A 14,179-nucleotide genomic window follows, 5' to 3' on the forward strand; every position below is an offset into this window, starting at 1 on the left:
AAACTCAATTTAAAACATTAATAAATTCACTTAAATAGAAAATTATTTAGAGAGCACAAAGTTACAACACACATCAGCCAGCCATGTTTCTAGAGAAGAACAGGAAAAGCCTAGCTACAAGGAAGCCTCGTCGTCAGAACAAACCACATCTCAAAATCAGTGATGACTTCATGACACGTCAACAACAAAATTATAAATTAGAAGTTTAGAATTCACATTTTATATTTGTTCTCAATAAAACTTTATTTTGAAACTGTTATTTTAAATTTTTATATATCATCTCTATTTAAATAAACCATTTATCTTTTTAATTCTGTCAACCCAGCCTTGGTGACACCATGGAATATGCAACACAAACATTTACGATAATAAATTCTCAGTCAAAAGTTTGTCCGTATATCGATGACTCTGATATTTACTATAAAGTTTCATAGATCTCGAATTGAAGATTTGATTCCAATGTTAGAAAAAATGTAATATTACAAAATTTAAGAGAATTTATAAATTGATTTAAGTATAGTAATGATTCAAAATATACAAGATTATGGAGTTTTTGAAAGTACAACAGTTCAAGTTTAATTTTATACAACAAAATTTAACAAACAGTTCTTATTACTTTTATCAGGTCACTTGAAAAATAAGTAATTAAATCAAAATATTGAACAACTCTAGTTGAAAATATGATTATAGTAAAAAATAAGAGAATTGATAAATTTTAAAGAATGAATATGATTAGGGGAGCCTTGCTTTAAAAACCTATTATTTGTGCTTAGAAGTGAATTTCAACTGTAAGCTTCAAGGAATTAATTAAGATTGTGTCTTTAGATATGAATTTAAAGAGAAGTAGTAATTAAGTTCTCTCTTTACTATAACGCTATAAAATTTGATATACTTATTACGGCTTTTTAGGGTGGGGTGGTGTGGATTTGAAATAAGAAAAATTGAAAATTCTAAATACAATCTTTACCTGGCTCAGTCAATTCCCTATAGGATAATTGAAGTCTGACACCAAAAACTCACTCCTACACTGAACACTGTCCAAAATCCAAGAGACTCACAGCAACTAACAGCAACTCCCAGCAACTAACTTGCAAGGCATGGTCTGCCTGTTCATATACTAGAACCACGATTTTCCACCCCTCATCACCCTTTGCCCTCTAGCTCCGCCTACCCTCAAACTCATCAGCTAATATTCTGCTTACAAATTGAATTCAAATATCAATTTGAATTCACTATAATGTTTATTATGTTATATCATTTTAAACTATGGCTCCCCTTCATTATTAAAACAAATGATATCATACATTTTACCAATATTTAAACTCTAAAGTTTGGATACTGACAATTGAATGCATTGTTTTGATTCTAAAACCATCTTCAGGTTCTAAAATAAATAAATAAAATTCAATAACTGTTTACTAATCGATATAAAACTGACATATGTTTAAATTCATATGACTAATTATTTATGGTAAAAGTTATTAATTTAAATTTAAATTTATATTTTAAAATTTTAATTTTATTTATTCATTTTTAATTTTATCAAAAATAGGATTATTTAAGTCAAATTGGATTATATTTATTAAATTATTCCTATTCAATTTTGCAGTTTTATAAATATAAAATTCTTCTTTTACATTCAATTTATTACTTTCACTACCAATGCTTAATATTTTCATATTAGAATTTATATTGATATAATTATGATTATTCTCAATTAAATGTTCAGCAAACGCTGATTTTTGAGTAGTATTTTTTGAATTTAAAGCCTGAATATGTTCATTGAACCTTTTTTGAAACATCTACGTGTTTGACCAATGTAAAATTTTTCACAATTACTACATTCCAGTTTATAAACGCCTGATTTTTTAAATTGTTCTAGTTGTATTTTTTTATTAGAAATCTTCTTTATTAAATTAAAAACATTATTTGTTGTTTTGTATCCTAAATAAAATTGTTTTAATAACTTTTACCATAAATAATTAGTCATATGAATTTAAACATATGTCAGTTTTATATCGATTAGTAAACAGTTATTGAATTTTATTTATTTATTTTAGAACCTGAAGATGGTTTTAGAACCGAAACTAGTTGTTCAACTATTTTAAGTTTTTTAATAAATAAAGGGTGCTACAAGTTTTATTTTGTTTTATTAATTTAAAAGCAGCCCATTTCAATAAGTGTATTACAGTTGTTATGCATCCATAAAATTAACTGTTTGAATTGCTTTACTTGAAGCCTTAGTTACATTGTTGATACTGCTTAGCCGTATAAGTGCTCTACAAGTTAAAAAGCCATACTGTAACTGCAAAATTATTATGATTTTAGAGATTGGATTTTTATGTTATTTTGAACAAAGAATTCGAAAAACCAGTTTATGTTGACGTTTCTTTGATACCAGCTTACAGTACTTATTCACTTAGTAGTTAGTACGGTATCTACAATATCTCCAAGTTCAAAACAAGAAGGCAAAGTATGATAGGTAGTCAAAAAAATAACAAACCAACTTGAGGACGCTATTGGACGGTAATATTTCTGTCATATTCAGATCATATGAAATAAGCAAAGACCGTAAAGATTATCTCTTTAAGGTCTTTGGAAATAAGTTGTACGAAATGATTTTTTCATGTCATAGAACTATTACCGCCTAATACCGGCCTAACATCACACATAACAGGCATAAATAACATGATCATACATATAAGCTAATATCTATGTTCATTCCAGTCAAGTTTGTATATCATCATCATCATCATCATCATCATCATTATATATTTATCACCAGCAGGTAACCCGTGCTTCGCAAGGGTCTATTTTAAAACTTGACGTACTGAAATCCAGAAGAATTGAAAATAGGCCTATAAGAATCCTCGGTTGATTAAAAATTTATAAGCAGCATTTCAAGTAAATCAGTCCAGTAGTTCAGACGTGATGATGTGTCAAACATAATTTCCCTATCCTCTATACACGTGTGTACGTCTTTAAGCCAGTTCTTTCCTCTATTATAGTATAGAAGATGATAGATAAATGGATATATCATCCATTTTATCTATCATCTTCTATACTATAATAAAGGAAGTGAATGAGAATAAATTTTGAAAGGTTTGAGATATCGATGTACGTTTTTCACCATACCTTTTCTCTGGAAATCCTGTATTGGAATCATGTATCATATGACCACCTTTCAATTAAAAAAAGAAGTTGTATTCAAAATGGCGGAAAAAATTTGGGTGCAACGGAAAACCTGTTTTTATCATTCGAAAAGGATCCCCAATCATACCTATCTTCTAATTTCCCTTTTAAGAGAAATGTTCTGCTGCTTCCTTACAACAAGTGAAAGCATGACAAACTGAAAACTTGATTTAATCAAAAGAAATATTGAAGAATTTAAAATAGGTTTATAACCATCTTCGGTTAAGCAAGAATCTATAATGCAAAATTTCAAGTTAATCAGTCCAGTAGTTCAGACGTGATGATGCGTCAAACATAATTTTCCTATACTACTTTACACCTGTTGTATACGTGTATAATCCAGTTCTTTAATAATAAATTTTTTTAATTCCGACCATATGATTTGGTGATTTTTTTATGAAATCGTATGTACTATTAATGAAGTTTTGAAAAATCTAGAAGTAAAATTGAAATTTGGGCTTCCAGATGCACTTGATTGATATTTTTAGAATCTATGTTCAAAATTAGGAGATCTGAATCATTCCCGTTTTTCCGGTATGCAATCCAGAAGTTGACATGTTTTGATGCGAACACACGAACTAACACAACCCTACTCTCTCTTATTATTATATAGATACTATTATAGTCATGGTCTCTTTATAGACCTTGATTATATTATTTTATAAAAATGTAAAATAGACGTATACACTATTCTGGTAGAATGTAAGCTGTATGTTCAGTCTTCATTTTCAACAAAATAGCATGCATTTTTTCCACAAACCATTATAATAATATTCAAAATAATATTATATTCTCTATTATTTAATATAGTTGTTTACTTTGTGAAATTTAATGTACACATTTTATAGGTATATATCGAGTTGGACTACAAATGGGTATAAAAGAACCAACGAGAGACGAACAATCTAATAATGATTTGTTATATTTATAGTTAATTGAATTAAGTAACATTCTTTAGCACCAAACAATATAAATTTTTCACAGTAAGTACATGAATTTAGTAGCTAGTAAAAGGCTATAGTAGGCTACTTGTTAAAAATTATTCATTTTTATGAGTTTCAGTTGAATAGTAGGCTACTCAGTTCAATAAAACATGTTTATAATCTATTAAACTGGGTAAACACCAAAGTTATTACCAATATGTTAATAACTTAATCCCTATTATATTCTATCAGATTGAACATAAACTTATCATACACATGATGAACATAATATGTGTTTGTCAAGTTCCGTTCAATGTAATAGTAAGTATAAGGATTAAGCTATTAATATTTTGTTAATAACTTTGGTATAAACCCAGCTTAAGGCTTTAAATCAAATCAAAATCCATTTATTTTCAAAGACAAATTACAATTTGTATAGGCCACTTCATGAGAAAATTACATAAATTATTACATAAAAAACATATAATCATACCACATAAAAACAAGAAATCATCACATTAACGTCTTACAAATTCTCCATATTAAAGGTAAAATATTCATCATTAGTATAAAAACAGGTTTCTTATTAGAAAATCCTTAATTTTAAGTTTATAATCACTCACTAGTAAGCCTCTTTATATGTAACGGTAACTGATTATAAAACCTAATTGCACACGCCCTAAAACTGATATGACTAGATTTATACTGACAACCAGGGGTGCCCACAACGGGGGGAGCATGGCGCAATTTGCGCCATCAACATTTTTGGGGGGGGCATGATTTTTTTTATATTTTATGTCAACATTTTGAATCATGGCTATAAAATCAAGGTATTTTTTATATTTTATGTCAACATTTTGAATCTTGGCTATAAAATCAAGGTATTAAATAGAGATATCCGAATGTACTCTGTTGTATATCCGAATGTAGTTAATTTTAATACTTTTTCCCACCTTTACAATGTTATATTTTGCAAATTGTAACTCAATATAAAGCATAAAAAATACAATTGATAATATGTTGTATGCAGGAATTTTAGTAATTCTAAGCCTATGAGTTTGAAGGTAAATCTTTGACAAAAATAAATTATAACTTCATCATCCAGTATTATTCTGATTTCCTTTGCTTGATTTTAATTTTTAATGGTCCTGTGTTTGAGTTTCCTTGCTGTAGAAACCTAATTTTCTTAAAAGCACAATGATAAGTTAAATTGTAATGTACATTTTAATCTAATAATTATTTTAATTTCGAAGGCGTTTCATGATGATATTAATGTCTCTGAAATGGGAATTCAATTATCAACAACATCGCAAACTCTAGTAAATTTGACAGAAGAAAAAACTTCTCTTGTCAAAAATTTGCGAAAAATATCAAATGAAGCCAATTTCAATCTTTCAAATTTACACCTATTTACCACACAGTAATCAAGTAATATTTTTCACAACTGTAGGCTACTCATATAAAATAGTATGATAATATATTTAGTATTCCAATAAAACATTTAGTTTTTGAAAAAAATTATATTTTCAAGCCCCAAAATTCATTGAAGAATTGCCGAATTGTTTGATCAAGAGATTCAATTGATTGATGATAAAGTTCAATTGCGCCGTGAACATAGATAATTTGATCTTAATCAAGTGCAATATTTTATAAAAAGTTTGGAGACAATAGTCGCGTTGCCAATACATACATAGAAATGATACTCATAAATCATTCGTAAACAGTACAGGGGAAATACTTTCACCATTGAAAATATTCATTTGCCCCCATGCAAAGCCTATGGTATAGTGATTGGAATACTGTGTATCCTTTCCTGCTCAAATCAAACATGTTCTGTAGCCTACAGAAAAGTCACGACATGCCAATTGGAGAATTTTCTCATTTTCAATTGATATCTTCTCATTCACAGTTCACGATTTCTCAAATATAATTTCACTATTCTCAATTGCATATGATGACTTCCCAAATACAATTGACTGACTATTCTTATCTACATATATGGCATTCTCTCAATTATAAGTGACTATTCTCAAATACAATTAATACTTTCTTAAATTAACTTGATACTTTCTCAAATATAATTGGAAAATGTGTAGTTAACCTCACCCCTCCCAAGCGTTCTTATCAATGCTTTTCTGATACATTGATATGAGAAATAACGCTTATTGCTTGAATTCATTTATCTCAACTTGAGAAAAACTGAATGCAAGCTCATTATAAATATATAAGGTTGATTTTTGAAAATCTGAACTATTTGAATAGTCATTGCTCTATGTTCAATGAGTGTTGAACGAATAAATTTGACATAGCAGATATTTGACTAATATGATCAATCTAATCTGTCGAAAAACTGCTGAGTTTATAATTGGAAAAATGTTGAAGATGTATCAGATACAACAACCAAGCTTCTATAAGATTAAATTGTACAAAGTTTAAATTCAAAGACATCTTTTTATCTTGTATCAATCTTCATTCAGAAGCGGTTGATTATGTTAGTATTATGGAAAATAAAAAGATGAATGTTTCAATTGGGTAAAACTTTTGAATTGGGATTTTATCTATGTAATAATTTAAAGGGAATCTGATAGGATACATTTTTCCACAACCTGTCCTCATTTTGGTTTTTCCAAAAAATGAATAAGATGATTTGAATGCCTCTTTGAAAATAATCACAAATTTTTCAATACATGGTTATAGTTGCTTTATTATTGGGAATAATGTAGTTTCAGAATAGGAATTTGAAATTGTTGTGTAGAAAACTCTCTTCTTTGATCAGCACCAATGAACGTCTCCATGAATGACCTCGCCATTCAGAGTCATACCAATCTTTCTCAATGAGAGAGAAACTGTGATGATTCTTTTTTATAATTTTACTGTTTATAAAACGCTTCTTTGGGCTATACTGATTGATACAACAATAAATTCTTATTTAAATTGCATACACATCAATCTTCTACAAGCTTAGTTGTCTCAAGTTCTTCTTTTCTCCAATTCATAATGCATTCGCTTCAAATGGGAAAAGGTGGAGAATTCCGTCAATTTTGTAGTCAAGTGGAAAAGAGTTGACATTACTACCCACTCTTCGCCAATCAAATAAAAAAATAAAATACAGTAGTCATTCTATTCCAATTTTTCCACTTTTTGAAAGGAACGTATGAGAGTTTCACACACATACTTCAACAGGAGAGAGAAAAACAACACAATAAAAACTTCCAACACAAAAGAGCTTCAAAATGTGAGACAGAGAATAATTTCTCAGCATCGAGAGACTCCGAGATAGAAAATACAGTGTACTGAACTCTTTCCACTGTCGGTTTTTGTTTAGAGTGGGTTTCGAACTTCCTCACTCTATACGGTATTTTGCCCGGCGCCAATCAATTACTATGAATTGATAAAATAATTACTTTACTGTAACTTCACTCACTGAACTAATAATAGTATAGAAGAAAAAGATAAAAAGAGATAGATCAGGGTCGTGTGTAAGGGAATGTATAAAGAGAAAGGCAAAACAAAGGTTAATTATGAATTTATTAGTAAACTTTAAATTGCTGTGCTACCAATTTTTCCTAAATCGGTTGGATAGCATTTAACACCTATTAACCTAAGGATAGTTATCGGCTCCAACGTAATAGATTCTTGGTAAACTATGAATGGATCTATCACCTATGAATGAGAAATCCAATTTTCAGAGCAAATGAACTTATAATCTTCAGATGAATTTTGGCAATATACTACATAAATACACAAAGAACAATATCTTACAAGCCTAAGCATTTAAAGTTACTACGAGCTAAGTACTTATCCAGTTTATAGTTGAAAAACAGTGGCTATTGGCTTGTATACACAATAAACAATATACGGACAAAATAGAACACTATAAACTGTTTAAAACTCAATTTAAAACATTAATAAATTCACTTAAATAGAAAATTATTTAGAGAGCACAAAGTTACAACACACATCAGCCAGCCATGTTTCTAGAGAAGAACAGGAAAAGCCTAGCTACAAGGAAGCCTCGTCGTCAGAACAAACCACATCTCAAAATCAGTGATGACTTCATGACACGTCAACAACAAAATTATAAATTAGAAGTTTAGAATTCACATTTTATATTTGTTCTCAATAAAACTTTATTTTGAAACTGTTATTTTAAATTTTTATATATCATCTCTATTTAAATAAACCATTTATCTTTTTAATTCTGTCAACCCAGCCTTGGTGACACCATGGAATATGCAACACAAACATTTACGATAATAAATTCTCAGTCAAAAAGTTTGTCCGTATATCAATGACTCTGATATTTACTATAAAGTTTCATAGATCTCGAATTGAAGATTCGATTCCAATGTTAGAAAAAATTTAATATTACAAAATTTAAGAGAATTTATAAAATTGATTTAAGTATAGTAATGATTCAAAATATACAAGATTATGGAGTTTTTGAAAGTACAACAGTTCAAGTTTAATTTTATACAACAAAATTTAACAAACAGTTCTTATTACTTTTATCAGGTCACTTGAAAAATAAGTAATTAAATCAAAATATTGAACAACTCTAGTTAAAAATATGATTATAGTAAAAAATAAGAGAATTGATAAATTTTAAAGAATGAATATGATTAGGGGAGCCTTGCTTTGAAAACCTATTATTTGTGCTTAGAAGTGAATTTCAACTGTAAGCTTCAAGGAATTAATTAAGATTGTGTCTTTAGATATGAATTTAAAGAGAAGTAGTAATTAAGTTTTCTCTTTACTATAACGCTATAAAATTTGATATACTTATTAGGGCTTTTTAGGGTGGGGTGGTGTGGATTTGAAATAAGAGAAATTGAAAATTCTAAATACAATCTTTACCTGGCTCAGTCAATTCCCTATAGGATAATTGAAGTCTGACACCAAAAACTCACTCCTACACTGAACACTGTCCAAAATCCAAGAGACTCACAGCAACTAACAGCAACTCCCAGCAACTAACTTGCAAGGCATGGTCTGCCTGTTCATATACTAGAACCACGATTTTCCACCCCTCATCACCCTTTGCCCTCTAGCTCCGCCTACCCTCAAACTCATCAGCTAATATTCTGCTTACAAATTGAATTCAAATATCAATTTGAATTCACTATAATGTTTATTATGTTATATCATTTTAAACTATGGCTCCCCTTCATTATTAAAACAAATGATATCATACATTTTACCAATATTTAAACTCTAAAGTTTGGATACTGACAATTGAATGCATTGTTTTGATTAATACAGTACCTAATCAATCTTATAAATCTAATATGGCAAATACAATAATAAATACATGAAATGAACAAAATACAATGTCATACAGTACATCATTACAATCGAGTTGAATAAATCAAATTAATAAGATACCAATCAATTACTACTTAATTATTTAAGCAGGTTTCTTATACTCATTGTCAACATGTTTCAATCAAATATACCTAATTTATTCTATTTATAAATTTGTCCTTAGCCTATGAATTCGGATTCAACTAACTTAATTAGCTTATAATAATTATTATTAAATTATAATTTATTATATAACATATTTGTTGAATACTTTATACATATGGCCTAATCTACTTCACGCCCTAGTTTTTATAAACATGTACTCGTTTCATATTTATGGTTTTATGTGATCACCATTGAAATAATTGATCATCAAATAATTGCTTCAATAATATTCATATGCTGACCACGTGGTAATTGTAGCATATGCTAACCACGTGGTTACATTGTAAACTACATATCTATATTTACTTCTCTCCTAACTATATATCTATATTACTATTCACAATCTTCATTTACCTGCCATCAACTTATGCTATAGATATATACAAGGGTTAACACAAAACACAGTGGGCCATATGGTTTCTATTGTGACTGACGTTAGGAATGCTGTTAGCAAATTTCTAGGAAAGAATGATTTTGTTTCAAACTATTTTGAAAAGAATGACCCCTGCTGTCGTCTGGCTAGGTAGGCTATTCAAATGCATTCTCAATAGTTTCGAGAAACGGTTCTTTTTATTATTCTAGCTCTTCGAGCGTTCATATTCTTACAATACAATATGTTCAGAGCAAGTGTTGCAACAAATAACAGAAATCTACAATTTTTAAATTTTAGGAGAGCATGTGGTCGCCATTTGTGGCTCAGTACATTCAAGTCAGACAGGGACAATCTATTATTAGTTGGAGGAAAAAGAGGTCGAATAACCCTGAAAAAGTTGGCCATATATTTTTCAACATACTTTCAGACTACCTTGAAAAGCTTAGAAGAATGAGCTGTGGTATGAGATGTATCTATCCTTATTTCTGATGCCCCTTCATGGCATGCCCCGAACAGGAATGTGTGCATTGCTAATCTCAAAAATAATATCAAAAAGCTACTCTATTTCTATTTAAAAAGAAATAAGAAACGATGGTATATATTTTTACAATATTATGAAAACAGAAAGAATTCCCCACAAGAACAAAGGTAAATAATTTCCTTTGGAAGATTAGAATGGAAGATGTGAATTTTACTGTCATACACTGACTGATGTTAAAAACTGAAGGGTTGGGAATTGGGATACTTTGGGGGGGGGGCATTACACTTGGATTGGGGGGGGGCATGCGCCATTGCGCACCCCTGCTGACAATATTCGTTTCTAGGTTCAACCTATTTCTTGTGTTGTGCGAATAAACATCAAAATGACTAGAGAATGAGAGCAAGTTAATCTTCATAAATAATAAACATTGAAAAATAAAAATACACGGCAAACACATAATTCTCAATCTAACAAATAGCGGTTTGCAGTGCTTAAGGGGAGGAACATTACCGTATACATGGTTCTTATTGCTCTTTTTTGTAACAAAAAACGTGAATGGAAATCACTACAACTGGCCCATAATATTGCTCCATACAAAAGATGTGAATGAACGTAACTATAGTAGACATTTACTAAAAAATTTTGACACACTATTTCCTTTTATCTTCTCAACATAAAACAACTCTTGTTACCTTGCATTGGGGATAGTGCAGTCAATAAAATAATGGCAATATATATACAAACACATACCAAAAAAGTTGTGACTGTGGAACTTTTTGTATGATGAATGACTTCATTGACATTCTCTACAAAATACAAAATAAACAAAATAAATAAATACAAAATAATATATATTAAAAAGTGTACAGTGTACACTTTATATTAACAGTGTACAGTTGAAATGTTTAATACGTATAAATCTATCCAACTCGACTGTAGTTTCATATGCAATTCAATTTGTAAGTAATATCACAAACAAAGTTATGAAATAGTCGGCATGATCTAGTCTAGCCTACTCCTATAGACCTACATTTATATTTTGTATCATCAGTCAATTCTGAACATTCCAGAGGTTATTTCAATGAGATAAATATTCTCACACATACCTCATTCAATTTTCGTAAAAGTACCAATTGGAATGATAATTTTATATTGATAGACATCAATTTGAATAAAAAAAAACACATCTATTCGTGCAGTGGCAGACTGGCTCTTCTTGAAATCTTGCCTCCCTCTGTCATGGCTGCCCTTAGTTGGCCGTGTAACACATTGAGAGCGCTGTAAGCACACCAACAGCAGCCACTCTATAGTTTACTATAAATAATAATAGCCCCCTTCTCACCAATCCATAGTTACATCATTCACATTGCAGTGTTGATTAGTTTTTGGTTGGTAAAATAAAAGAAATATCATGGAATCTATTGTAAGTATTATTATTCATTCAAATTGGCACAAGTAAATTTTTATCATACAGGACTAGCTACATTTTTTTATGCATCAAATAGTTTGGCCTACATAGCCTTCATTAGGCTACTTTCTTCTGCCTTTCATTTCGAATTGCATCAAATAATAATTAAACTATCAAAATTACTACTGTTGTCGTTATTGAATGTATAATCGAAGCGCCCAGATAGACTGTGTCAGGAGATCGAAATTGAACTATTATCCGAATTTAATGTTAAGGTGTAATTTCATTGGGCTGGTCACTAACAACAGGACAATTCTGTCGAACATGTCTATTCCGACAAGTTTTGTCATTAGCAAAAAAAATTTTGGTGTAAGTGCACGTCCAGTGCCAACATACCTGTCATCAAATTTTTGGTTGGGATCGATATGGTTGGGAATTTTTGAAAATCAGAAAAATTTAATGGCGCTCACTATTGTTTTTTAAATAAACTAAGTTCAAAGTAGCACAATTTTACATGCATTTAAGCTATGAGTAGCAGTCATTTTGATTATTTAAATCATCAAATTATGATATTCCTAATCTGAGTTTTCCTAACCCAAAGCTTTTCCTAACATAAAGCTTTTCCTAACCTAAAGCTTTTCCTAACCTAAAGCTTTTCCTAACCTACAGCTTTTCCTAACCTTAGCTACTTATGGTTGCTACTTATAGGTTAAATGCATGTAAAGTTTTGCTACTTTGATCTTAGTTTATTTTAAAAACAATAGTGAGGGCCGTTTATTTTTTGTGGTTTTGTGCTCAAAATAACATACTAAATCGATCCCAACCAAAAATTTTATGACAGGTATGTTGGCACAGGACGTGCACTTACACCCAAAATATTTGTACAGACATGTCTATCGTAGCTTCAGTCAAGACACTGACAATAGGCTATTGCAGTTTTGTAAAAAAATGGGTTTTCATAAATAACTACCTATAAAATAGACCTCACTACCGTATAGCAACTTGGACTTGCCACTAACAACATGACTAGTCTTTGAGTAGCCTATGCCTGTTCACTATTCAGACAAGTTGTGTAGTATAAGTATCAAATAATTACTAAAAAAATGAAATTAAATGCTGTCGATCAGGCTGATTTTAAATTGCGGAAAGGTGTTTCTTAGTTAGACCAATAAGTTAGACTATAAAGTTATTAGTTTGGACCAATCTTGTACTCTGTCTACAGATAGAAATGAATAAGCAGAATGATGGAATCAAAGACCATGACATGATCATGTCCGAAAATGAAGATGTTTCAATCATCACTCACGTATGTCTATATATTCAAAAAAGTAATTAGCGTTATTAATAATATTATTAGGTTTTCTTGCCATAGGCTAAGTTTCATCTGTTCTAAAATTGTGCATCAGGCTCTTTTGTCATCTTTATGATCAGGTCAGAAACTTTTTAATCTCCCCTTGCATATGAAATAGGTGTGTCAATATGCACCATATAATTTTAAGCATCCAATACACCCACTTATCAGTTGTAATATCGATAAAATTATCATAGCCGTTTATCTTCAATCTTCCGCGCTGTTGTAAAAAGTACAACAGTGTCAGTTTTTTTGCTGCACAATACTATTGATTTGGGTGGTGTCAGTGAATGAGTCACCTATGCATTCCAAAACTTTCTCCCCATAACTCCACTTAGTTGCAGTATCAACCGTGCAATGGTGTCATTTAGTCGTGACAGTGAATAAGTCGCACTGCATAAGATAGGGAAAGAATGTATAAGGGGACTGTTAACAAACCAATAACATTCAATTCTGATTGATGGCTTTGCTTAATGTACCTCATGGGGCTATGAAATGGTAATCATCCAAATGTTCATAGGCGTAAAATAATTCAAGAAGATGGAAAAAGTAACTATACAATAATTTATTAATTATATGATTTGACAGTAACCAGAGTACATAGCACTTGGAAAATTGGATGTTGTGAAAATTACAACACGCGACTGCTCGTGTGATTGAGTAGCGCGTGTAATTAATACTTTAATTTGATAATAATTATCACATCATGATACCATGGTAACCTACCCATGGTATTTAGACTGATTCCAATACTATCAACAACTTTAGTTGAACCAGTTTCTTCTGTCTTCAAAGGTGAAGTCCGAGCCAAGGGAATCGGAAGAATGGCTAGAAGACAGGGCATCTATTAAAGAAGAAATTGATAAAGAATACAGCATGTTCTGGCTTGGCAGGCAGGAGATTCCGGATGAGGAACAGGTAACTTCATTTGCATTAAAAACAGTTTAAATTCAATTAATTTTCACAAGGCAAGGTTATTTTG

General features: G+C 30.3%; 2 protein-coding genes across 7 annotated transcripts in view; one reads left to right on the forward strand and one right to left on the reverse strand.

Annotated features, from left to right (window-relative positions):
• The window catches only part of LOC120348723 (gastrula zinc finger protein XlCGF57.1-like), a 112,823-nt gene that overhangs the window by 47,998 nt on the left and 50,646 nt on the right, over positions 1-14,179 (forward strand). The window contains exons 1-3 of one of the 5 annotated variants that reach the window (XM_039434830.1): positions 11,743-11,861; positions 13,069-13,152; positions 13,993-14,115. The exons of 1 other annotated variant lie outside the window; for it this stretch is intronic. In XM_039434830.1, coding sequence (XP_039290764.1) covers positions 11,850-11,861; positions 13,069-13,152; positions 13,993-14,115 — 219 coding nt within the window. In that variant the 5' untranslated portion in view covers positions 11,743-11,849. Of the gene's footprint in view, positions 1-11,736; positions 11,862-13,068; positions 13,153-13,992; positions 14,116-14,179 lie in introns of those variants that run through there. 3 more of the 5 variants (XM_039434826.1, XM_039434828.1, XM_039434829.1) reach the window with 3 other exon arrangements.
• Positions 1-14,179, reverse strand: part of LOC111057627 (gastrula zinc finger protein XlCGF57.1-like) — a 61,242-nt gene that overhangs the window by 31,514 nt on the left and 15,549 nt on the right. The window lies entirely within an intron of this gene.

Source organism: Nilaparvata lugens, chromosome 8, assembly GCF_014356525.2.
Source record: "Nilaparvata lugens isolate BPH chromosome 8, ASM1435652v1, whole genome shotgun sequence".
Classification (NCBI taxonomy): Eukaryota; Metazoa; Arthropoda; class Insecta; order Hemiptera; family Delphacidae; genus Nilaparvata; species Nilaparvata lugens.